The sequence below is a fragment of the Pseudorasbora parva genome, chromosome 7 (assembly GCF_024679245.1).
Source record: "Pseudorasbora parva isolate DD20220531a chromosome 7, ASM2467924v1, whole genome shotgun sequence".
NCBI classification, from domain to species: domain Eukaryota; kingdom Metazoa; phylum Chordata; class Actinopteri; order Cypriniformes; family Gobionidae; genus Pseudorasbora; species Pseudorasbora parva.
Window position 1 is genome coordinate 46260042 of NC_090178.1, and position 26831 is coordinate 46286872.

The following is a 26831-nucleotide window of genomic DNA, read 5'->3' on the forward strand; positions in this document are numbered from 1 at the left end:
TTTCTGTCAATAGATCCTCATAAATACTACACACTGCACCTTAAACTCAGGTGGCTAATTTGCTAATGAGTTTTAAAAGCTATAAAAGAGGACATATTGTCGTTAATGACATCTTACATTTTGTTCTGTTCATCACAAATATCTATGTGCACGTGTTACTTTACAAGTACTTAGTTTTCATCGTCAATATTTAATAAATCGATCATGATTTTGACTAGACTAAGCTTGAAAAAACCCCAATAAAAAAAAGCCTTTCATTCATGAATTAATCAAAATAAAACAAACAAAAAAACAAGGATATTTTCTGTATCACCATGAAAAGAAATGATGCATTGTTTTTCAACCCATGTTTGGGTCAAAGATTATTTTTTAAACCGGATGGTTTGTCGACCATTGAAACAACCCGGCATTTTTTTTTTGTCCTCAGTTGGTAACCATCTCAAAATAAACGTTAGATGTCAAATTCCCTGTAATATAATAAAAGTGAAGTGCTGGATTATTTCCATATGCGTTGTGGTTAGCAAATTCTCTTCACTGTACTTTAATCATGCGAAATTACAACACAACCGCATGATAGTAGAGTCTTTACAAGTCTCTTTCAAGTACAAGCTCTCTAAAAAACCGCCCAAAATCTCCAAACCCAAAAGACTGATGATGATTGTTTATCATGGTGATCCGTGAGAGAGAATGAACTCCCCCTTTTCGCGCGCTTGTGAACTGCACAGCTGATCGCGCGCTCTTGCCAGTGTCGCGCGCTCCTTCATTCACAGTGGCAGTTTGGAGCTCGGCGCGAGCAGAGATCAACACGGAGGCGCGAGTCGCTCAATCTCTCTCTCATTGGGGAGAAGAGATCATTAAAGGAGAAGTTTAAGCCAGCTTTCGTCCAGATTGAAGATCTTCGGTCGGGTTTCGCTAGACTTAGTGCAGAAATTACGTGTTTTTTTGACGGTCACTTGTTTTTTGTTCGTTGGAGTTTCCGCTTTTTGTCGCTGTCTTCAGTTTGTCTAGTTTTTATTCAGAGGCTGACCGATTGACTCTTGAAATCTCTTTCCCCTCGCGTATTTTTGTGCTAGTCGGCTATTTTTAGTGGATTTAATCTGTGTGGAAACAAACTCCTCACGTGGCTTTTGCAGTTTTGACTGTTTTATTCGTGTATTTTCACAGGTGAATGTCTTTGAACAGCTGTTCCCCATCAGTCTTCAATGGTTTGACTAACTACTAAACACACAGAAGTCGTTTTTAAAACTTACTTTCTGAGTTTCCGGTCACAAACATGGATAAATACGACGATTTGGGACTTGAGGCGAGTAAGTTCATCGAGGATTTAAACATGTATGAAGCATCGAAGGACGGCTTATTTCGTGTGAAGAGAGATGCAGGAAACAACCCGGATTTTGAAGAAACTAGGAAAGTTTTTGCCTCCAAAATGACCAAAATACACATGCAAAAGCAGCAAGAGGAGTTGGCAAGAAATGAAATTTTGCCAGCAAGGATCAATGGAAGTCATTCAAAAGTGTCAGATAACACATTTTACACCAAAGACAGACCACCCATCAATATTTATAGACAGGGGGGTGAGGCAGCAGCCAAACCGCCCATCATGTCTGGACCAATGGTTGGCACTGCCAGTGTGACTCCATACATATCTTATGAAGGACAAAAACATTATTCGGCTGGCTTACATGATGGATCGAGCAGCAGGGGTTATGACAGTAAAGAGATTGGAAATGCTGTTAACCCTATACCAGTGCCAGCCCGGGCATCACCCTCAACCAGCCCCCCAGGCACATGGGCGTCAAGAAGTGGCTACTCCTCATCTCCTTTCTCGAACAGTTCCTCTTCTTCTTGCTCACATGGAGCTGGTCAAAATCATTCACCAGTGTCCCAAATCTTTGCCACATCCGGAAAATCGCCCTCACAGTCCCCCACCGGAACATACAGGGATTCATATCAAGTTAGCACTGGTCAACCCATTTCTGCCCAGTGGTCTGCCAGTGGACCAACATGCCAAAATGGCGGAGGTCATAACATTGGCACCCCGTCCCTTTCCCAGGTGACCCAACCTCCACTGTCCCACGGGGGGAAGCAAGGTGAGCCTCTGCAACCCAAGAATACTGCGCCCAGTATCCCGACAATGCCTGGACCGGTAGACCCAGTTGAGTCTCCCAAAGATGGGTTGCTCAAACTACCATGCCAGACCCTTCAAGTACAGACAGATCAGGGGCCATCTGTGGCTGAAATGAAATTAGAAGCTCTAACTGAGCGCTTGGAAAAGGAGATGGACGTCCAGCCAAAGGCTGAGTACTTTGGTAAGCACAACGTGATCACTGCCAGTGTGTTTTTCTATTTATCTTTAACACATCTGCAATTGTATTTAGCAGCTTGCTGATTGAAAAACCCTCTGCCTGTTTCCACTTGACCTTCCCTCTATATATACGTGTGTGTGTGTGTGTGTGTGTGTGTGTGTGTGGTTCTTGCCACAATGCCTGCCATACAGTCAGTCTATTGTGTGTGTGAGTGTGTGAAAGAGCATTTTAGATCCCTGCTGCCGGTGCCTTTCCAGGCTTTTTTCTTTCCAGAAGCTATTCCTGGGCTTGCATTCTTTCTCATCTGTTGTTCATTTATTTTATTTCATCACAGTTTAATCACCAAAGGCAGATTGTTGCCTCTTTTCTGTTTTTATTCAGTTAGGCTCTGATCTGTAGGAGTATGTTTTCCTTGAAAAGTTGAAGCTAATGGAGATTTCTGACTAAGGAAAGTTTCCTCCCTGTCGCTCCGTGCCCGCTGAATATGAAGCTACCCTAAACTAACATTGCCACCCCTCCTGTTTGCCCTGTGGGCCTGCGAAACAAATCTACATTCATTCACATTTGCCTCTGCAAAAGACCTGCCAAATATCTCTCGCAGGCTTTATCACAAAACCAGACACCTAAGGTATTTTGTTGACTTTTATGCTCAAAGTTTGAGATTAGTTTAAAGTTACTTTAGTTATTGACATAAAATTATTTTTGGTTAAAGTTTAAAAGGGAAACTTCACCTGTAAATGAACATTTTGGGTAACACTTTGTTTATGGTCAGACATTCTGTTGACTATACATTTGCAACTATATGTCAACTAACTCTCATTAGAGTATTAGTAGTAGATATCGGCTTACACTTTATTCGGATGCTCCTCAAAAGTACCTTTCCAAGTGCATGCGAACTTATTCTAACCCTACAAGTCTAGTAATACTCTACTAACACTAATGACAGTGAGGAGACATGTGGGTGCAAAGTTACCAGAGGCGGACAGTAGTTACGTTTTTTTACTTTTTTCTCAAGTACATTTTTCAAGTATATGTACTTTTATCACTGTTCTTCTTTGGCAAACTTTTACTTCACTACATTCCAAAGCATAATGTCTTACTTTTTACTGCACTACATTTACATTTGAATATCATTTAATACTTAATTACATTAACAATGTAGTGTGTTCTTACTTTTACTTAAGTAAAAGTAATTCAAAGTTTTATTTGAGTACAAGAAAGTACTATATTTGTAATGAAATTAAATAACTTTTTTACTGCACTACGTTTCGTAAATAAAAGTTATGACACTATGAATGTAGTGATGTAAAAGTTTTCCAAAGAGAAACACTGACGTACATATACTTGTAAAATGTACTACATGAGTAGAAAGTAAGAATACTCTCCACCTCTGAACGTTACTTATTATAAACAGAATGTTTAACGGGTCATCAAAATAAAGTGAAACCAAATTCTGTTGTTTATTCAACCTCATATCTTTCCAAAACTGTAAAAGTTTATTTCTTCTGAAATAAAGAAATTTTGAGAAATGTCAAAACCATAACCTCCAGCCTCTCCCTCTCTGGAGCTCCAGCTCCCCCTCTCTTGACCTACTCTGGGCATGATGAGTCGAGCTGCATCCCCTAACCACACCCTAACCCTACCCATAACCCCATCTCTTCATCCATTAAACAGGTTAAGCTCCACCCTTGAGCTCCAGATGCTCTGCAGCAAGCACTTAATCAAAATTGTGTACTGTCTAAGTAGGTACCCCTTTAGAATTTGAACTTACTTTGGACCCATTTAAAAAGTATGTTCTCTGCCATGTTGTCATTATCATGTGACCAGCATCAGTTGTGTCTCTTCACCTCCATTCCTAATCCTATCCTGTGGCCTCATGGGATAGTAAAGTGTCCAATAAATGTGCACTTCAGAATCTTGCCAGAAGTAGTAGGCCATCCAGAGACTTTTCCGCCCTAGTATTTTTCAAATACTAAGAATTTGGACATACTACTCTGTTGGCTTACGTTTAAAAAAAAAAAAAAAATGTATTTGCTAAGTCAATGATATATCTAGTATTTTGCTCCGTTGAAGAAATTAAGTCTTAGTTTTGGAATGATGTGAGAGTGAGTAAATTACATTTGGTGAGTTACTACCCCTTTACTGTGATGCAACATTTCAATCAATGGGCCTCGTTCATGAAACTTCTGTAAATTTATGAGTAAATTCCTGTAGCTCAACCAATAGAGCGTGGCGCTAGCAACGGCAGGGTCATGGGTTCGATTCCCAGGGAAAGCAAGAACTGACAAAAATGTAAAATGTGTACCTTGAATGCAATGTAAGTCGCTTTGGATAAAAGCGTCTGCCGAATGCATAAATGTCAATTGAGATTAATTTATGCGTAAAACACATTCCCCCAAAAACTCTGGATTTGTAACCACCAGATTTGATAAGTGTGTATGTTTTTTAAAGTTATCAGCAACCGGCAAAATTTTTCGCAAAATTTACGAGCCATCGCCAGCAATTTTCGCAAAATTTTCATGGCCCCAAGAATATATATATATTTTTAATGAATATCTGAGCAAGCAATATATCAAATGAAAGCGCAGACTCTCTGCTTTTAAACAAACAAACCCGCTTTATATTTAACTTCATGCGTTCTATTTTTATCAACACTTATAATGTGGATATTAAGTTTTATTAAAAAGCAACATTTTGATCAAAAAGTTGTGAAAATTTTGTTTTTGCCAAAGATTACATCCAAATGGAATTTAGAACGATGATCAAACACAGATGGAGTCGACTGAGTCCATCAAAACCCCCAAAGATTCACAGTCCTAAAGCTCGTCCTGGGTCGACATTTCATTCAGTAGTAAAATCAGTAAAACTTTCTGAATAAAAAAAAAAAAGTTAATAAAGGCTTTCTGAAGTTAATCGATGAGGTTTTGTAAGAAAAATATTCATATTTAAAACTTTATAAAGTAAAATATCTAGCTTCTGCCAGACCGCCATGCGTATTCAACTTGCACAGAAAGTGTAATGCCCACGCCTCTCGCAGTTCAAAACACTATTGATTACTTTTATAATGATGGATACTTTTTGGGCTTCACATTTTGGGCTGCCATTATGAAGCTTGGAAGGACATTAGATTTTTTTATGTAACTGTAATTGAACTGTTTAACTGAATAATTTTATTCTTATGAAAGAAGAATGTCACATACAACTAGGATGGCTTGAGGGAGAGTAAATCATGGGCTAATTTTGTTTTTTTTTAGGTGAACTATCCCTTCAAGATTGCCTATAAACTCTTGAAATATTGTTATGGTGCATAAAATTCAATGTCATCAGTTTGCCTAAAAGAGTACAAAAGGTTTCCTTTGTACCAACTGGCATTTTGAACAAATGCTTTTAATTTACGTTCATCTGCATCAAATCAAATATGCAATCTAATCTGAGTGAGGTTCGTAAAACAGTACACTTTGGTGCCTAAGTAGGCAGCTTAAATATGTAAAGAAAACATGGGTGGTCTTTGAGTGCGAGTCACCACATGACAAAAGGACACGCGAGAAGGAGCAGAATCTCATGTGGACCCTATTAATGAGCATATGCTCATAAACTAGTTCAGTATTTTGGATTTGCTGGGTAACTGCTGGCAAATGTTGACATCTGATGTGCTAATCTTCACATGTTCCAGTTTGATGAATCAATTCCTTCTGTAGCTGAATAGATTACTGAGAGATTTTACTGTCAAGAGCATTGAGGTATCAGGGTTGAGTAGTTCTCAGGTTTTTTCAATCTGCACTTGCTTATGCCACTGAGCTCTTGTAAATCATCCCCTGTCTTTGCTATGGGAATTTCCTGCTGGGAAAGCACATAGCATTCATTGGGTGCGTTTACATGCACACCAGTAAGCTGATAACGTACAAATATCTGCTTATTGAAATAATTAGTTGTCCCCGTTTACATGCAAACCAGTAAACTGACAACGCAAGTAAACCGTGTTTATGTGACTTTATTAACAAACCAGGTTATTTCCTTGTAGTGACGTCAAAAATAATAATGTCTGTATCTGTCTGTCACATCAGTTGTGATGTTAAATAAAGTGTGCACCGTAGCAGCGGGAGATTTACGGCTCATATAATCCCTCATGCAGTTACAGACGCAGCGTTTTGACTGAACCTCTTCTACTTCTGCTGCATGAGATGAGAACACATCTTTACAATTTTCTGGGTCTTAAAAGAGTCTGTGTTTGTGATATATGTCCTTCTTTCATGCAAAACCTTAGTTCGCTCTGTTTGGACGTGTTTTAATCTTAAAGTATCCTAAGTTTTTGTCACCTATCACCAGTGATGCCAGTAACGCGTTACATAGTAACGCGTTACTCTAATCTGACTACTTTTTTCCAGTAACGAGTAATCTAACGCGTTACTATTTCCAAACCAGTAATCAGATTAAAGTTACTTATCCAAGTCACTGTGAGTTACTATTTTAGTCATTTTCCAAATTCTCAGCCCGAGTCCGGCTGGAGCCCGTGTTTTTTATTGATTTATTTTACTTTTTACATTGTTGCAGCCATTAAAATAGTTCAGTTTTGTTTTTAATGTCAAAGTAGTTATTTTTCGTTTCGTTTCTTTTTTATCCTAATTTAGAACAATGTTCAGAGCAATTTTTTGTTTGTTAAATTAAAGTTTATATAGGCAAGACAATTCAAGAGTTGGTTTGAGAGACTAGGCTATTAAACATGCGGTTAACTCACTGGGTCGTCACATAAAAAAATTAAAACTTTAATTTAACAAACAAAAATTGCTCTAAACATTTTTCTAAATGAACTCAATAAAGAAATGAAACGAAATATAACCACTTTGACATTAAAAACAAAGTAGGCTAGTTATTATACCACCACAAAGGCATTTCTGACGAGCTGAGGCAGGCTGATAGATTAGCCTACTGCTCGCAACGGCGCTCAAAACAACGAAACGGGCTACACAATCTAAAAAAAAAAAAAAGGACATGCAGGTTGTCTTATAGCCTACCTTAGACTTCAGCTAAATTAATATAAATCCGATCTTCAATTCCCGCGGTATAGCCTATGCTCATTTAACGGAGTTTACATCAAAGCAAAAGATTCCAGCATTTTATTCAGCAGCCCATTTCAAATTCAAAGATCGCAATATGAGAGAGAGCGACCTAAGCACTGGTAAGATCAGTCTCATTCATTTATATTGAAGATGATTGTGTTTTGTGTGACTTATTTTAAAGTTTCATTAACGGCCATTTGCGTTGGCTTGCTTTACTCATTTGCAGCGATGTAGCAGTAGCACCGTCATATCTATCTGACTACACCATAACACGCTCTCACACATTTATTTCTTAATTATTTGCCAGGAGTAAAATTTACACATGTGGTTTAAACAACCAGATATATTTACATTTACAAAAAACTGCCTACCCCGACCGGTTTATTCTTACGCCGTTTATGACCTTACTCCGATAAAAGAAAACGGGTTACCGCATTTACATGACTGTGTTCATTGTCGGCTTATTAGGCATAATCGGCTTAAGAACGTGCATGTAAACGCACCCATTGAGTGTGTGAGGTATCTTTAGTATTTGTTACTGTAACTGCAGAAAAGATACAGATATACAATATAGTATGTGATCATTCTAAGCCTACATGGACACACAAATCATTTCCTTTAAGCTAGTCTCTGGACATTTGTTGTTTATATGCGCTGTATAATGTGATCACTGGGGAATAGCTGGTTTAATTTTAACTATTAAACACATGCCGTGCAGCTCAGATCCTCCTGACCTTTGTACTGTACTCTGCCTTGAAACTGTCACTTGCTCTGATTCACGGCAGAACACAGATTGTGTGACAAATGCTGCCTTTGGCCTTGCATGAACTAAACAAATCAAGGGTTTTTATGTAAACCGAGGAGTGGGTGATTAAAGTGCATTGCTTTCATTGTCAACCCCACACACTTTTCTTTTTTAAGAGCTCTCATAGCCTTGAAAATGTCAAATATCATTTAGGTGTTATTTGGACAATGGTTTTTAAAACTAGATTTTTATATTTTCTGTAGAAAATGGAAATTATGTAACCTAAGTATCACAAATGGACCAGATTGCGATGAAGCACCAGAGTTATTAACACCGTAAATCAAGCAACGTTTGATTATATTTCAATGTTTCACAAAAAATATGTACTTTTATTAGACTTTGTTTTATTACCTTGGTATAAAATTACAGAAAATTGGTTAACGCTGCTGTGTGAGTGATTCTAATGCAATGGCTCTTCTGATAAAATTTTTCTTCTCTCTATATTTTTTTATTTAGTGGTAATGTCAGAAATTCTATTGTGGATTTTGTCTTTTGCAATTGGTTTTAAATGGGAATTCTAAAATTGTTTTGCCGTTTCCAGTCACCACTATACATCTTCTGTTTTTGAGAATCCCAGAAATGTGAAAAGGATCCATAATAGTATTGCTGGCTAGACTTAGCCTGACATGGTCATACTCAATTGTAGTCCGAATATGAGTCTGAAACTGTGCCTCAGAAAATGAGTCTGTAATTATGGGGTGTGTTTCAACCGAACCAGGAAAGACCTCAATTGGATAAACCTACAACCAATCAGAGCAATGGAGCGACGCATAACGTTAGTTGTCAAATGTCAACAGAACTCAACTGCACTGTAAAAAATTATATGTTCAATAAGTTATGACAAATGTTTTTACATTGTTTTAACTCATCAAAATAAGTTAAGAAATGTTCAACTTGTTTTTAATCGTTATACAAGATGTAACTCATTTTTTTAAAGTCAGTTTAACATAATTTAAGTTGAAATAACTTAAACATCCAAGTCGATTGTACTGCAAAAGTTCAAAATTTGCCTTGTTTTTTTTTTTTTTTTTTTTTTTTTACATTTTACAGTGTGCACTGTGTTGCCAAGTCTGCGTTTTTTTCTGCGGCTTGTTTGCCATATCCGTGGGTTAAAGCAACCTCAGTTATGTGATATATAGACCCAGGAATGTGAAATTTAGGAAACCTTGCCAAAATAACACACATTTTACCCCCCAAATGGCATTTTTTTCTGGAGAACCCCCCCGAGAAGTTATTGTTTTGGGCTAGTTGTTGTCGGGTTTTGTTGTAAAAACTTGGCAACCCTGTCTCCGCGCACGTTAAAATAAACGATCTTTGGCGGTGTTGTAAAAAAAAGAGTTTAAGGATACACAGTTACTTACCAACATGATCATCATTTCCGAGAGAAATAGTGAAGGCGAATGCATATACAAACCAGCTCTCCGTTTAGGATTTGAACAAATATAATCCAAGCGCCTTTGATGACGTGATGATTGTTACTGTTTATCATCTGTCCGTAATCGCTTAAAGCCCGCCCTGATGATTTCATTGGTCTGGACAGTTTCTGTTCATTATTACTCCTCTATGGATCGAGTCCAGACCAAACTGCCCGAGCTCAAATGTTGTGGGCAGGGCTGAGTTAGGCTGGCATCCAGGCTATGCTAGACTGGCTAAACCCAGCCTGATCTGCTGGCGATTTGATTTCGTCCTGAAACTCAGTCCGGAAACCTGTACATTCTTTTCTACTGCTTCTGTTACACTTTTGCGGGAACCAATCACAGACTGGCTAATCCACCTGGCTCGCTATTGGCAGGTTTAACACTATGACGGATAGAAAAGAGGCGTGTTGTTGTCCGCTCATCACAGTAGAATATACATAGCAGACTCCCCAGACCAATGTTCAATCTTAAATTGAGCTTGGTCTGATGATAGCCAGGTTACGGCCCTGACACCGCCATATCAATGCTAAAACAATATATTTCATGCAGCCGTATTATCAATTGCATTGATATTCTAACATCCTAAAGGGAAGAGCAAGTGAAGGACGTGTCTGCGGACACCTGTGTCCTGTTGAGGTATTCTAGATGCTGAGTTGGCAGTAAATGGCATGATAATCAATGGTGGTGTTTATAGTCTCAGTCTGACAGCTGCGACACCGCAGGGATGTGTGAGGAATGTCTGGATTTTACGGAGTACAAAGAGATGATAATAAATTACAAGACGTTAGTGAAGTCTAATGGTGGTTCCGCCTGATGTCCTAATGGTTGGCGTCCCCCCTGTCTGGAGTGGGTTATGCTTGGCCTCTCCCTGCCGCTCTGTTTTGTTTTGGATGAGATGCGAATGGGGGGTGGAGGGAGTCCCGCCTTGTGCACACAGACATACCAGCAGTAGACATTCATGCTTTGTGGCCTGTGCACTTTTGATGAAGGATTCCTTAATCTTCCTGTCGACTAGATGGCTTTATCTTAATTGTTGTCTAGGATTCTTGGCTTCCTGTCCCACAGCTCTTGAGTTCATGTCCTGCTCTCCTGAATGGCTGTACTCTGGGTCCAGAATTACTTTTTGGCTCTCAATGGTGGGTGAACTGAGAAAATGTGCCTGCTGTAATTTTTTTAAACCCTATTCATGCGGTAATTGTTTCTCAGGGGGACCAATGTTCCCTCTAAGCTGCGCATGTGCTGCTGCGGCAGAAAGAACAAAATGCTGCGCAGAAGGCAGATGCGAAATGAGGGGAGAAATCCATTAGATTGTTACGTTGGCCCAGTAGTGCGCAACACAATGGCATTTAAAAAGCAAACATAAGTTCACAACACAACAGAAATCAAGCCACAACACATCGGAAATGCTCCTGAACACTAGGGGGCTCTCGAAGTGGTGAAGTTAGTTTTCCTTGCCATTGCTCTATAGATTCACCAGTCTTACAAATATATAAACACTTAACAATGGTTAAGTGTATAACCATTGCATATCGACATGAAATATCAATTCAAAATCACCTACGTGCATATTTATTATACTCGTAATCGCTTTTGCTCGCTATCACGGCACTTGATGCCCAGGGCAACCTCTGCCAATTCCACCATGAAGTTGAAACATAATTTGTATGAATTAAAATTACTTTTACATTTAAAAACAGACATATTAAAATTCCACAGCTTGGTTGTATTGGTGAAACTGACTCAGTAATGCAGAACATTGGAATTTAAACATTAAAAACAGTCATCTGAATTCATACAATTTATACAATTGGCAGATGTTGCCTTAGGCACCGTGCACACTGTGATAGCGAGTAAAAGCTTTCTCGATTTTTATTTTATTTTAATTTTTTTAATTTAATTTTTTTTTTTTTTTTTTTTTTATATATATATAGTCAGGTCCATAAATATTGGGACATTGACACAATTAGGGTTGGGAATCGTGAGAAATTTTCCGGTTCCGGTTCCGATTCTGCCTAACGATTCCGGTTCCGATTCCGGTTCCATTGAAATTATTAAACAAATAGTGGTAAAGGAAAAAGGCACAATACGCAACTTTAAACAATCCTTTTTTGTGTTTCATTACTTGCTCTCAAATGAATTTACAGGTTGGCAATGTAAAAAAAAAAAGTCCTGTACTATACATATATTACAGGATTAATCGAGCCATATGGAATTTATGGAAATTAAAATAAACATGTTCAAATTTACACCTCTGAAATTGTCTTATTACATTTTCTCTCTCTGTTTTAGGGATGTTAACTGATGACCGTTTGACCCATGGTTGACCGTATCAACGTTAACTGATCAAAGTTGTCGGTTGTTGGTTAAAAAAAAAAAAGTGATCTCTAAATTAGGCTATTATAGACAGTGGACTAAACGCTACTACAGTTAGCCATCTCATTACAAAATCTTTTTGTGTGAAGTGAACATATCAATCGCACTCAATTTTTCTCTCCTGTTTGTACTTAATAAACCAATAAAAACATTTGGGGCGAGGTCGCAGCGTTTGTGCGCTCACAAGGTTTGCAAAAAGTAAACAGGCTAAAACACTCGAGGCTAGAGCCAGAGCAGACGACCGTATGAAGCATGCATTCCGCATAAGATGGGCTTACATTTGGAAATATAATATCTACATTTCAGTGGCAACACATAAGGTGTTGATCGTCTTTCTTTATTATTGTTAGCACTAACTTACTTCGAACTAAAGCGGCGTCTCTTCAGAGCTGTCATTTTCTTAAATGAGCTGCGGCTATGTTTCAAATGAGCTCATAACGCTAGACAAATGCCTTTATTTTCAACGCGATCAGCTTGTACCCAAACCATTTCGAAACTAATGAGCCATGGTCCTCGGATTACAAACAAGCTCCTTGGCGCCGCGTTTGCGGGACTCGCGCTGTGGGGGATTTTAAAGGGATCCCCTGGTGTTGAGACTTGTATGGCTTAATGTAACATAAATGATGTCTCTTACTGAATTATGTAGTAGAAAACCCATGAAAGATCTACGTTATTTTAAAAATCGATTTTATATTTGGACCATGGGCGGCGCCATTTTGTTTGCGTTCTAGGTTGATGACGTAGAGTGGTTGAACTCCTCAATCAGCTGGCATTACCCGTAGCTATTTTTACCACAACGCAACTCGAAAATTGTTTCAAAGTTAAACAAAACCAATGAATTCCTTTGTAATTATACTTAAAACACACTCAAACATACATGTGCACACAAACTCACCTACACAAGTCACAAACAGATCGGCGGGCGCGCACACGACAGGCTCTGTTTCAATCGAGATGTTGGGCTGCTCAGTCTCCACGACGGGCTGAATCTGAAATCGACCCTATACCCTTAAATAGGGCATTATTTGAAGGGACGGACATTTGTAGTGTTGTCCGACACCATAGTGGACATGTTCGAGTGCAGTCATTCAGTCTCACGTTCCACCGAGTAAAGCCGATTTACAAACAGCTGTCCGACTTCACGCACTCAAACATACATGTGCACACAAACTCTCTCTCTCACACAGACTCACACACACCCCAACAGATCGGCGCGAACACACACACACACACACACACACACCCCAACAGATCGGCGCGAACACACACACACCCCAACAGATCGGCTCGAACACACACACACACACACGCACGCACTGCGTGCGCGCATTCATAACCCTCAATCTATTCCCTGTGTTGATATCCTAGATAGACTGTTGATAGTAGATTAACTGTAATGCCTATGTGACCAGCAGAGGGAAATATCTAGGTAGGACGATGGGATAAGGTAACGTGAGGAAGAGAGGCAGGATGTTTTGGTGATGATGCATGCGATTGAGACAGAGCAGTCTGTCGCTGACCTAGGTGTGTGCGCGCCCGCCGATCTGTTTGTGACTTGTGTAGGTGAGTTTGTGTGCACATGTATGTTTGAGTGTGTTTTAAGTACAATTACAAAGCAATTCATTTGTTTTGTTTAACTCTGAAACAATTTTCGAGTTGCGTTGTGGTAAAAATAGCTACGGGTAACGCCAGCTGATTGAGGAGTTCAACCACTCTACGTCATCAACCTAGAACGCAAACAAAATGGCGCCGCCCATGGTCCAAATATAAAATCGATTTTTTAAATAACGTAGATCTTTCATGGGTTTTCTACCACATAATTCAGTAAGAGACATCATTTATGTTATATTAAGCCATACAAGTCTCAACACCATGGGATCCCTTTAAAAAAGTGACGTGAGGGGAAGGGAGGCGGCAGCGCTAAGACTGTGTGTGTGTGTGTGTGTGTGTGTGTGTGTGTGTGTGTGTGTGTGTGTGTGTGTGTGTGTGTGTGTGTGTGTGTGTGTGTGTGTGTGTGTGTGTGTGTGTGTGAGTGAGTGTGAGTGTGAGTGTGAGTGAGAGAGAGAGAGAGAGAGAGCGCACGGGAGTGCGGCTCGCGGCTATGCTCCCAGCGCTTCGCACACACATTGCACCAGAACCGTTTTCGGAACCGACACTCAGGAATTTTGCGCGGTTCCGGTATTTTTCAAAAATCAGTATCGGTTCTGCATAAGAACCGGTTCTCGGTTCCCAATCCTAGACACAATTCTAATCTTTTTGGCTCTATACACCACCACAATGGATTTGAAATTAAACGAACAAGATGTGCTTTAACTGCAGACTTTTAGCTTTAATTTGAGGGTATTTACATCCAAATCAGGTGAACGGTGTAGGAATGGCAACAGTTTGTATATGTGCCTCCCACTTTTTAAGGGACTAAAAGTAATGGGACAGATTAACAATCATAAATCAAACTTTCACTTTTTAATACTTGGTTGCAAATCCTTTGCAGTCAATTACAGCCTGAAGTCTGGAATGCATAGACATCACCAGAAGCTGGGTTTCATCCCTGGGGCCTATTGCACAAAACTAGGATAAGGGATTAAGCCGGGATATCTTGGGGATCTTGTCATTTTTATGCAAAATTTAGTACACAGCTGTCATGCAAACATACCCTGAAGGCAAACTCATACCAAGAACGATAACGATAATGAAAGATAACTGTATATTAGTGGATAAATTGAGCCAGGATCACCCAAATATCCCGGCTTAATCCCTTATCCTAGTATTGTGCAATAGGCCCCTGGTGATGCTCTGCCAGGGCTCTACTGAAACTATCTTCAGTTCCTGCTTGTTCTTGAGGCATTTTCCCTTCAGTCTTGTCTTCAGCAAGTGAAATGCATGCTCAATCGGATTCAGGTCAGGTGATTGACTTTGATTGATTGAATATGAGCAGATAATATTGCCCGAAACACTTCAGAATTCATCCTGCTGCTTTTGTCAGCAGTCACATCATCAATAAATACAAGAGAACCAGTTCCATTGGCAGCCATACAAGCCCATGCCATGACACTACTACCACATGCTTCACTGATGAGGTGGTATGCTTTGGATCATGAGCAGTTCCTTTCCTTCTCCATATTCTTCTCTTCCCATCACACTGGTACAAGTTGATCTTGGTCGCATCGGTCCATAGGATATTGTTCCAGAAATGTGAAGGCTTTTTTAGATGTTGTTTGGCAAACTCTAATCTGGCCTTCCTGTTTTTGAGGCTCAGCAGTGGCTTACATCTTGTGGTGAACCCTCTGTATTCTCTCTGGTGAAGTCTCTCTTGATTTTTTACTTTGACACATATACACCCACCTCCTGGAGTGTTCTTGATCTGGCCAACTGTTGTGAAGGGTGTTTTCTTCACCAGGGACAGAATTCCTCCGGGTCTTTTTGTGTTGCTGAGCTCACTGGTGCGTTCTTTCTTTTTAAGGATGTTCCAAACAGTTGATTTGGCCACACCTAAAGTTTTTGCTATCTCTCTAATGGGTTTGAGAGATAGCAAATTTTATTAATAAATTGTTGTTTTTATGAAATAAATTATTTAGACATGTTTTTGATTGTTATTTTACTTAAACCATTAAAATGGAATCCAAAAAAATTAAAACCGAAAACGCAGAATAAAAAACAACAACATAGGGCTCTAAACATGCAGTTTTTATGAAACTTTTAATAAATTGTTGTTAAAATGTGTAAGTTTCATGGTTTCAATTCATTAGACGTGCTTTTTGATTACAAAAAAAAATATTTAACCATTAAAAAAAAATGGATTCCAGAAATTTTTTAATGGAATTTGGAGAAAAAATAAATAAAACAAAAAATCAAACAGGAAAAATCAAACAGATTTCATGGGGCCCTATACATGCACATAAACAATGTGAAATATAGGAAAGAATGAAAGCATTAAGGCATGCCAACTCTTCCATACAAAAATGTAACAAATGTAACATTCTCATGTCGTACTGAATCCAGTATCATTGAAACACCATTTTGTAGCACTTGAGTCTTCAATCGCTTCTTTCAATGAAAAGCCTTTGTAAAGCAGATGTGGAAGTGTAGAAAGTCTGACTGTGCTTGCTGCGTTTTGACCAGGTTTAGCTGAGTGGGCAGAACTTGTTAGCATGATGTTTGCTGAATGCCAGATGAAACAGAGGCTCTTTTGTGCGTGGCTCTTAGAGGAGCCCTCTGTCTGTTTAACACCGTTATCTCAGCTCATGCTCACTTAAATGTCCTCCTAGCACATGCCACGTAGACCAGCCTGAACCAGCGGACATGCACAAAGACCCGCTTGTGTTCTCCGCTTACCTTCCTAACAGCCAGTCTTGTGATTTCACTTGAGCTGTACCGTTATCTAAAGCTCATCTTAATGCAATGTTCTCTGAAGGTCGTAAGGGTCTGGTTTTTTACTAATTAGCTCTCACGTTACCATCTGACGTGCATGTGCTAATGTTACACAGTTCTTGTGTGGTGTTTAGAATTGATCATTTCTTTGTATTGCATCAGTCAATATATAAAACTCCCTTTCAGTGCATTATTCACGGTGTGGATGCAATATTGCACTATTAATCTGATTCTTCCCTGAACCATTTCGATACAGGGCCTATGGAAGTAAAACTGTGCCACTGGATTTTGAATTCTAATTTTTAACACTGAATTTTATTTTGCATCTAAATCAGACTTTGAATTTTAAAAGCCATCGAATTTCTAGCACTGTTTTTTTTGCCTATGACATTTTTTCAATGTTTTTAAAAAAATTCAGTGTAAAAAGAAATTCAACGTCTCAAAAAATTCAGTGTAAAAAAATTCAGCGTCTCAAAAGATTCAGTGTAAAAAAAAAAAAAATGTCTCAAAAGATTCAGTGTAAAATAATTCAACGTCTCAAAAATTTCAGTGTAAAAATATTCAGAGTCAACATCCGGGTAACCAAGGAGAAGCAATCGATCCCTGTATCAAATCATCCAACATCCAGCCAATGGAGCGTAAATGATTGGCTGGATGTTGGATGATTTGATACAGGGATCGATTGCTTCTCCTTGGTTACCCAGATGTTGACTCTGAATATTTTTACTGAATTTTTTTGAGACGTTGAATTATTTTACACTGAATTTTTTGAGACATAATTTTTTTTTTTCACTGAATCTTTTGAGACGTTGAATTTTTTTACACTGAATTTTGAGACGTTGAATTTCTTTTTACACTGAATTTTTTAAAAACATTGAAAAAATGTCATAGGCAAAAAAAAAAACAGAGCTAGAAATTCGATGGCTTTTAAAATTCAAAGTCTGATTTAGATGCAAAATAAAATTCAGTGTAAAAAATTCGATGTAAAAAAATTCAGTGCTAAAAATTCGAATTCAAAATCCAGTGGCACAGTTTTACTTCCATACAGGGCTTTCATTTTGGTGCAAGGCAATTTTTAACAGTTAATATTCGGCTTGTTTTAAACGCAGAACATGCTTCAATCCGAGTTCCCACACAAACATATTAAGTATTCAGTCCATTTTATCACAAAACTCAAACAATAAATGGTGTTTAGAATTGATAATTTGTTTGTATTGCATCTCAATATATAAAACTCCTTTTCAGTGTTTCACAATGCCAATGCAAAATTGTATTATTAATCTTCAGTGCACTATGCATACTAGTTTTATCATGCCTTAACTAGTGTTTGCACTGACCAGTCTTTTAGTTATGCCTTTATTTGACACATCTGTCTCTCACGTCTCTGGCCGGATACAGGACTTCAGTCTGTTTTCTGTTATAACTGACCCTATGGCCATCCAAATCACTTTACATTTTTGCCTCACATGGCTATATATATATATATATATATATATATATATAAAGATTTACAGTGGCATTTAAGTATGAAATTGAATGAATGAATGTAGGCTAAAATTAAAACTACATAGTCTTCAATATACAACATTTATTAAAAGCTACTGTATTAAAGGTCTTTTTTTTTAATTAAAATTTTAGAGGTGAACTGTCCCAGTTCAGCGTGTTCGCTATAGGCTGCTGCGGTCAATTGAAGACCTGCTCACATCTCATATATAGATGCATGCGATTTTACTTGCACTTTAGACATAAGTTATCCGACTGTGTTTATATGTGAACCTTGTGTGAATTTGACAGTAGTGCAGTAAGACTGTCCAGTAATCACGTGTGTTTGACAGACGCTTAGCGCGCGCGCTCAATGCAAAACTGAGCATATGATTGGATATTTGCTCATATCAGTGGGTAGACTCACAGGCAAACTCAAAAAGAGCCGAAATAAACTGAGAGAAATATTTCAAATGGAGAGAAATAGAAATAATTAATTAAATGCGAAACCGGAAAAAACGCAATTCACCAGCACGTATTGAACTGTGAATGCCGTACCGAATGGTATGTCCAGAAAGGGAATAAAAACATCATCAAAGTAGTCCATATGAGACATCAGTGGGTTAATTGGAGTCTCTTGAAGCATCGGAAATACATTTGGGTCCAAAAATAATAAAAAATTACGACTTTATTCAGCATTGTCTTTCGGACTAAATTTAAAATATCTTAAATTGTGTGTAAATATGAACGGAGGTCTTACGGGTGTGGAACGACATTAGGGTGAGGAGTTAATGACATATATTCATTTTTGGGTAAACGAACCATTTAAAACAGCATTAAAAACTTGATTTTCAGCACAGGGGGACTTTAAATATCTATGGTCTCGGGATCGAAGTGAACCCATGAAAACCTAGTCCTCCACGGTCTGAAGCGCTGGTTACTGAGTGGGTCGTTAAATCAGGCATGTGTCCAGTCAGAACAAACATTGTGCTTAGTGTCACAGACAGCTGACCTTTGCAGTTGAAACGTTGTGGTCCTTAATTTTCTCACAATTTACAAATGGTTGGAAACATTTGGGTTATTGTAGGTACTCAACTGAACAAAATATATAACACTGGCCTAGTGGTTTTTTGATATTTTACTCCAAAAATACTACATTGCACCTTTAATGACATGGAATATAGAATGAAATTGAAAGTGTGACCTTGTGTGTTTTCTTGCTCTTTTGCAGGCAGTTGTGTGAAGTGCAGCAAGGCTGTGTATGGAGCCAATCAGGCGTGTCAGGCCATGGGCAGCCTGTACCACGACAGCTGCTTCACCTGTAGCGCTTGCAGTAAGTACCTCATACAAACCGACTGCATCTCACACACTCACCCTCATTCTGGTTAAATCCTCAGTGTATGTACATTTCACATGCATTGCCTTCATCTGGAATACATTATCACTCATGAACAAATCAGAGGGCAACTCGCATTATATAACAGCACTAAGAGAAATTATTTGAAAAGGCCTCTGATTTGTAAGATTTGATTAATTGCTGTGAAACAATTCAAACAGTCTGTTAAAGTGAATCCTTTTAAAACCTAGATTTACCCTAATTTAATCATCCATGTTTGTTTCTAGTATATAAGTGTAGGATGAATTCAGGTTGACTGGGACTAGGGGTGTGTGATATTGTCAAAAAATTATATTGATAATTTCTGGGATTTTACCGATAACGATAATTTTACCGAGTGTGTTTATTGTATTGGTTCCTTGGCAGGTTTAGGGGCTGTCATCATAACCTTTACATTCTTTGATTTGAGGGATCCATCTGTATCTGTGCTAGTTAAATGTGTTTAACGTGTGAGTTCTTGCTAAAAATGCAGTTATATTATGGGCCATTGGCATGAATTGAATACTGATTATTATGTAGGTAATCGGAGCTGCTAACACAAGCTATTGAAGCCCCGCCCTCTTCTTGAAAGGGGGCGGAAACACAGCTCATTTGCATTTGAAGGGACACAAAAAGGCAAGTTTTTTTCTCACCCTCTAAAAGTGGCAATTTGAACATGCTATAAAAATTATCTATGTGGTATATTGAGCCGAAACCACACATACACACTCAGAAATCCTTCAGATCCTTCAGAAATCATTCTAATATGAGGATTAATTTTCAAAGTTTCAAACAGTTCTGCTGCTTAATATTTTTATATCACTGTCGCCTGACAAGCCTGACCCACATCAAGATGTTTGGTCTGGAAACTCCCCACTGACAGCTCAATCCGAGGGGCGGATAAACGGTTGTCTTTCAAACTCCCTCTGCTCGCGATAGGATAGCGCTACAACCAACCAGAGCAACGAAGGTGAAGCAGAGCTCGTTGACAGATTAAACTTTCGCCGTATCCGGTCAGCAAAACTCAGAACACATCTTCCCTTTTTAAGAATGACTTCAGTGCCGCTCTTTGTTCTTTTCTCAGAGAAAAGCTTAACTCCAAGTCTTCCAGAGTCGCGGTCAAAGCTGATTCGAAAGACCGCCGCCGTTCGCCAGTTTCTGTGTTTACTAGAAGCACGCAAACGCAACTCGGCCGTCGTCATTATGGCCCCGCCCACCGACTCTATAAACGATGTGATTGGCCCGACCAGAGTTTGGCTTTTACAGCTCAGAAGGGTATTGAGAGTTGCTAGACGACACTCGCGGCAGATTAGATTTGCTGCCGCTAGGGTGCGTCTAGATTTCTAGGCTAGTGACACTGAAGACTGGAGGAATGATCCTGAAAATTCAGCTTTGCATCACAGAAATAAATGATAATTTAAAGTATAATAAATTGAAAACCAAATATTTTAAATTGTAATATATCAGGATATAATTTTTTTTCTGTATTTTTGATCAAATAAATGCAGGCTTGATGAGCAGAAAAAATTTCTTTGTAAAACATTACAAATAGTAATGTGTCCAAACTTTTGGCCTGTACTGTATATATAACAGTACTTTGTGATTAATATTGAATTTGGGTGCATTATACATTTATTTTAATAGCGTGCACTATAAATGCCTACGCTCACTAATCTGACCTACTAGACTACATCCTGTAGTGTGTGTGTGCGCGCTCTAGGAGTGTTTTTGTAAACTGAGGGACACGTACTCCATAATGTCAGATCGCACGTCTTTAAAAGAACAATTACGATATTATCGTAGATTAAATATGCCGATTTTTTTTACCATTGAGATGACTGGGGAAAAGTGTCCCAATCAACCTGATTGTATATGTTTGAGTGACTGTCATGTTTAGTCTTGAGGAAGCAGTAGTTGTGGGCAGTGTTTGATGTCAGGCTTCAGCTCAGTTTTTCCCTGCTGTGTGAATGATTTTTGTTTGTAGCTTGTGGTTCAGGCATGGATGTGTGTAAGTGTGTTTAGAGCATATAGTCTGACAGGAAACAGAGTTGGGTCTGAGCGAGGTAAACTAAACAGAACTGCTCTGTGGAGAATATAAGATAAACCTTCATTCCACGCATTCATCCAGTCTCGTTTCCTCACACTTTATTTAGCTCTGCTCTGGCCCCTGGGAATGGGAGCTATTTGAAGGAAAATGAGCATTCCTGAGCTTCTCCTCTGCATGACTGCCTTTGACCCACAGTGTCGCTCGCCGCAACGGCCCTTTTCTTCTCTGTGTGTGTCCAGAGTCTCGTTAAGAGCACAGTAAACATGTCCGCGTACCTCCACCTGTTTACACGGATTACGAGACTAAAGATAGTGAGAATGCGCAGCGCATAGTTGCGCAGGGGAGAGCGGTTACCCTGCCGGAGAGGAATGCAGGGGAGCGTGCGAGTGAGGTGGGCTGACGGCTCAGATGAGCGGATGGAGGAATGTCTGATCTGTTATGTCAGCTGGAGCCAGAGAGCGAATGAGAGAAACAGGTGTTTGATCTCTTAGGTCAGAGCGCAGTACGTAAACGAAGACCCGAGTGCTTGGCTAATACATTGCAAGTTCATAATACCCCTCTATGTACATACCTCAGAAGCATCAAAACAGGAGTTAGCTTCAAATGTCTGTGCCGTTAATCCAGATGTGTTATTCAGATTCAGAGCTCATCCGAGGGCAGTGCCACTAAGCTCGACAGATGTTGGTTCAGTGTATTCAGACGGTAGTTGTTTCTCGTGGGGTCGTAAGGTATTTTCATCATTTACAGGGGCTAGTCTGTGATTTTACCATCCGAATACAGAATGTCAGTGTTTTTCTCCCACCACCCGCGTAAAAATCCCCGGCTGAATTACCTTTTGTTTTTTGACAAACACCGAGGTCGTGTGGTGATTTAACTGCCGTCTAAATCCACATCTCTGAGTTTTCAAGAAGAGATTGCTTCAAAATTCACTGTTTATATCCTTTTTGAGCCCAGCGGAGCACCGTACCGTTGCGCTTTGCTGTAATTTGGATGCATTATAAAGATCTAGCCTACACTTTTTATACTGAAATGCTGGAAAGTATTTACAAGAATAATCTTTCATCACCTCTTAAAAGAGAAAGAGAAGAAAACACATAAACATTTGAAATGAGAAATGGCCTCATGAGAAATGGATGTCCACATCAGAAACAATTACCATCCGCATAGGGCTATAGACTAATTTGTTCTAGTGCACCACAGAATCAACACCGGCCGCCACATATTGTGTTTTGTTATTCATTTTTTTAACGCTATTTAAAACACGCAATGTATTCGTTCAGCTGCATTTCCCATTACTTTACCTGCCCTCCTTTCCTCTTCGTGTCACTCGTGTTGAAGCTTTCAGGCTCTGTCTCACGCTCTCACTCTGCTCAAGTAAATCTCACACCAAATTGCCACACCTGCTTTTTTATACCTGCATTTTTTAAAATGTTTTAGTACGAAATTGAAACAACAAATAGCGCTTGTTCACACTTGTCATGTTTGGTTCGATTAAAACGAACTCTGGTGCGATTGCTCTGTTAGTGCAGTTCATTTGAACATAACTGAACGCTGCCATTCGAACCCTGGTGCGCACCAAACAAGCGGACGGAGAGCGCTAAAGAGACGGGTCTCGGTCCGCTTCCAAACAAACTCTGGTGCGGATCGATTGATATAGGAACGCAACACGGACCAAAGACATGTAAACGGACCAAAAACAGGACGTAATGTCATAAGATGTGACGCATAGTCAGCTGATTTGACAGCACGCCATCGTGTATCCAAAATGAGTAACTTTAACGTTAGAGGGCAAACGTAGAGCAATGAGGAGGTAAAGTGCATCATCAATATTTGGTCTGAAGAGCATGTTTCGAAAATGCTAGAAAAAACGCACAAAAAGCAGACCTGGTTCTTCTCATCAAAGGACCTGTGTTGCCCATTATTATCCAGTACAGATGACATTACTGCCGTCTCTTTTGCATAAGAGACGGCCGTCTCTTTTCTGCACAACGGAGGAAATCCTAGTGCTGTTTTTAATGTTTTGAACATTTTATGAGCTCTTCATGAGTTCTCAGCGGGTAAAAATAATGCCATATGTACACGCATAAAATGATGCTGTTTAATCAGCACACAGCATTGTTTTGAATGTTCGGTAAGCAATCTCCTACGTCATATAAGCCGACCAATCAGGTGTGACCGTCCCCCTGTGCCTTTGGTTCGGTAACTTTAGGGTCGCTGTTAAAAATGCCAGTGTGAACGTAAGCCGACCAGGACTATATGTTTTGTGTTTGTTTTTTGGTCCGGACCAAATGAACTAAACTAACCGAACTACAAGTGTGAACATAACAGTTAAAGCCAGAGCCGTTGAAAAACAGAGTTGCGTCATGCGCAGTCACGTGGATCATGGAGCGCTCTTCCAAACAAACCAGCGCTGTGGCAATACATTTGAATGGCTTAAGTAGACAGACAACAGCTTCTCTATACAAGTATTTGCAGCGATTTTTTTTTTTTTGTGTGTAAACAGTACACCATGGAGTGCATGGATTGTTACGTCAACCATATTTACATAATCATTTTATTATGGAGATGTTTTTCCTTGTATTTAGCCCTCAGGTATTGCTTAGTAATTGATCACACATACTCATTGGTGGTCAAATGTTATCATACACCTTAACTATTTTTCAATCAAATAAGTGTTCTATATTTTAGTTTAATAACATTTATTGAATTTTTTGATGCAATCTTTTGGCACTAAATACTATTAGTACCAAAAGAATTGCAATAATTATGGTCCCTTAATGACCACTTAAAATATTTTTCTTCTAATATTTTATTATTTATATTACAATTAGTGTTGTAATTAAGGTTAAAATAGAGAATTCCAAAGCAAAACGGCAGATTAGAGTAATTGTGTGGCTGGAAAAATGCAAATTTTAATTTACCCACTGGTGCTAGCCTAGAAATCTAGACGCACCCTATCGGCAGCAAATCTAATCTGCCCGCGAGTGTCGTCGTGAATTGTGCCTTGCTGTAAGTCGCACTGGGTTGCATTGAGTGGAAAAAACTGTCACAGCATGATAAAATGATAATGATAAAAAACAATTTATATAGACACCAAATTGAAAATACATTCTGCTGTAATTTATGTTCACTATAGCCATCAGACAGACTGATTTCTTCTACAGTGTAATGTCTTCTGTGTGTTCTAGTTTTGTGGTGTAACTTTATATAATTTTTTCCGTATTAGAATAACAGTTCAGATTTTAATGCTGGATATTCAGTTGGATCAATCCTCAGCTCACACTGATCTCTCAGTAATATCCTCTAGCAGAACTCATGCTGTGTTTAGATCAGACGGGTCCGCCAAGCATCATAGACTACACAAACGGCCCTTATAAGGCAAAGTGAGAAGAAAAACATTGCTAAGCCCCCATAATACTTAAAATCTCAACAGGCCGAGAAGAAATTCTTTGATTTCTGTCGTCTTTTTGGACATACTTCACAGACCTCAGAAATGTTGTACAGGAAGTGACACCAACTAGTGCCAGGGTCTACATGCTCTTAAAGTACTATGGAAAAAAAATGGGTGTAGGATCTACTTTGAAACTAATTTCATATTTAGAAAATTTTAGTACATATCACATAATTACAAGGAAATGGCAAGTAACACATTGAATTAAGCATTAAATTAACTGATGTTTTTATGTAAAACATGCTCATTGAAGAATCATATTTCCCCCATGTAGATCCGAGTCTTTGTATGTCTTTATTTACTATGGTTGGGTATTGTTTGAATTTTAACAATTCAGATTCTTATCAACTCCTAAGTTTGATTCCAATAAGGTAAAAAAAAATGGATATCAATCACATTTATTCTAATGCTGCGTTCACACGCGAGTGATTTACATGTTAAGTCAATGCAGAGACGCGAATAGGCATTCTGCGGCGCGATTCGCGCAAATGAGGCGGCAAGGATCACGCGAATTGAGCGTTTTGAATCACGCGAATCGCTCAAGTTGAAAAATTTGAACTTTGGCGGATATTCGCGCCGCGTTAACCAATGAGGCGCCTGCTTACTGCTGTCACGTGTTGAAGTGCCGGATGGGAAACCGATAGGGGAAACCCCGAGGCCAGAGTAATTTTAAAATACTACTGTATTGTGTCACAAAATGTAGTTTTAATAGTTTTTCAGGGGAGAATGTAATTGTTTATAGCTCAAATATGTGATTTATTTATTAAGAAAGCTCCTATTTGAAAATTTGATCTGGTGTTTTCGGAGGTGTGAGACCCAGGCGATCACCGGAGCTCAGCGCTCATCAACCCCGGTGAGAGCAGCCTTAACTTGGCTAGTCCTTCTGCCGACTGCCGCTGCCTGGCAGAACCCCCTCCCATGACGTGAATTCGCGTCTGTTGTGTAGTGAATGTCACACGCGAATGAAGCGAATTCCACGCGCGAATGATGCGAATGGATTCAAAATGTTCACGCGTCCAACTTCGCGCGAATAGAGCGATTTATTAGCGTCATTCGCGTGCGGTGTGAACGCAGGATAAAGCTCTGTCCACACAGAGACGCGTTTAGCTGTATACATAAAATGTATCGTTTTGGCATTTTGTCCACATGGATCTGGCTTTTTGGTAACCTAAAATCGCTAATTTTTGAATCTGGGTGGGTCCCGGAGTGGATAAATCTGAAACCCACATCCTTGTTTTCGTGTGTACAGCCAAACCATATTCTGTGAAATGGTGATGTTATCACATCTCGTGCATGCTCGAAGTTGTCCTCTCCGTTTTTAGTGTATTTCTGTGGCAGAAATACTGCTTACTGGTCTGGTGTGTATACTACATCGTTTTGAGTTGGTATCAGTGGTTTCGTGTGTACTCAAACATTTAGGCCCCGTCCACACGGAGACGCGTTTAGCTGTATACATATACATTTTTTGATGTATCAGCGTTTCGTCCACACGGATCCGGCGTATTAGAAGCATGAATCCGATATTTTTTGAACCCGGGTCCAAAAGTGGATAAATCTAAAACGACAATCTTCCGTTTTCGCGTGTACAGCGAATCCGTATATTTTCTGAAACGGTGATGTCATCACACTACGTCCAGCACGGTGAAAGTTACGGGATACAACTACAGGCACTGGGCATGCACACATCAATATCGCGTCATTTAATTAACGTATCTGCATTGTTGTAAGGGTATGTTTAGGGTTGGCATAGGTGTAGGCATTAATAAAACACATCTGTTAAGTAGCAAATGTATTTATTGTTATTTTATCGTGAGATTTTGCCTCACCTCCGACCACTGCTATACCCCTTCTAGCCACAACTCTTCTCCTCCGTTTTTAGTGTATTTCTGTGGCAGAATTACATCGCCACACACTGGCCTGGCATGCAAACTACATCGTTTTTAGTCGGTTTCAGTGATCTCGTCTGGACGCTTATATTTTTTGAAACGAGGGGAAAAAAAGATCGGATTTGGAAAGCTCTGGCTTCGTGTGGATGGGGCCTCAGACGCAGTCTGGAGCCCGGCTCCGTTTAGTTGCACTATTCAGTATGAGAGGTGGCTTTCTGTGCTCGGTGGTTTTTGGTTGTGTGAGCAATACATAAAACCGTGTC

General features: G+C 39.3%; 1 protein-coding gene across 1 annotated transcript in view; it reads left to right on the top strand.

Moving 5' to 3' along the window:
- Nucleotides 1-734: 734 nt before the first annotated feature.
- Nucleotides 735-26831, top strand: part of limd1a (LIM domains containing 1a) — a 79750-nt gene continuing 53653 nt past the window's right edge. The window contains exons 1-2 of the mRNA XM_067449361.1: nucleotides 735-2309; nucleotides 19041-19142. Coding sequence (XP_067305462.1) covers nucleotides 1274-2309; nucleotides 19041-19142 — 1138 coding nt within the window. The 5' untranslated portion in view covers nucleotides 735-1273. The remainder of the gene's footprint in view (nucleotides 2310-19040; nucleotides 19143-26831) is intronic.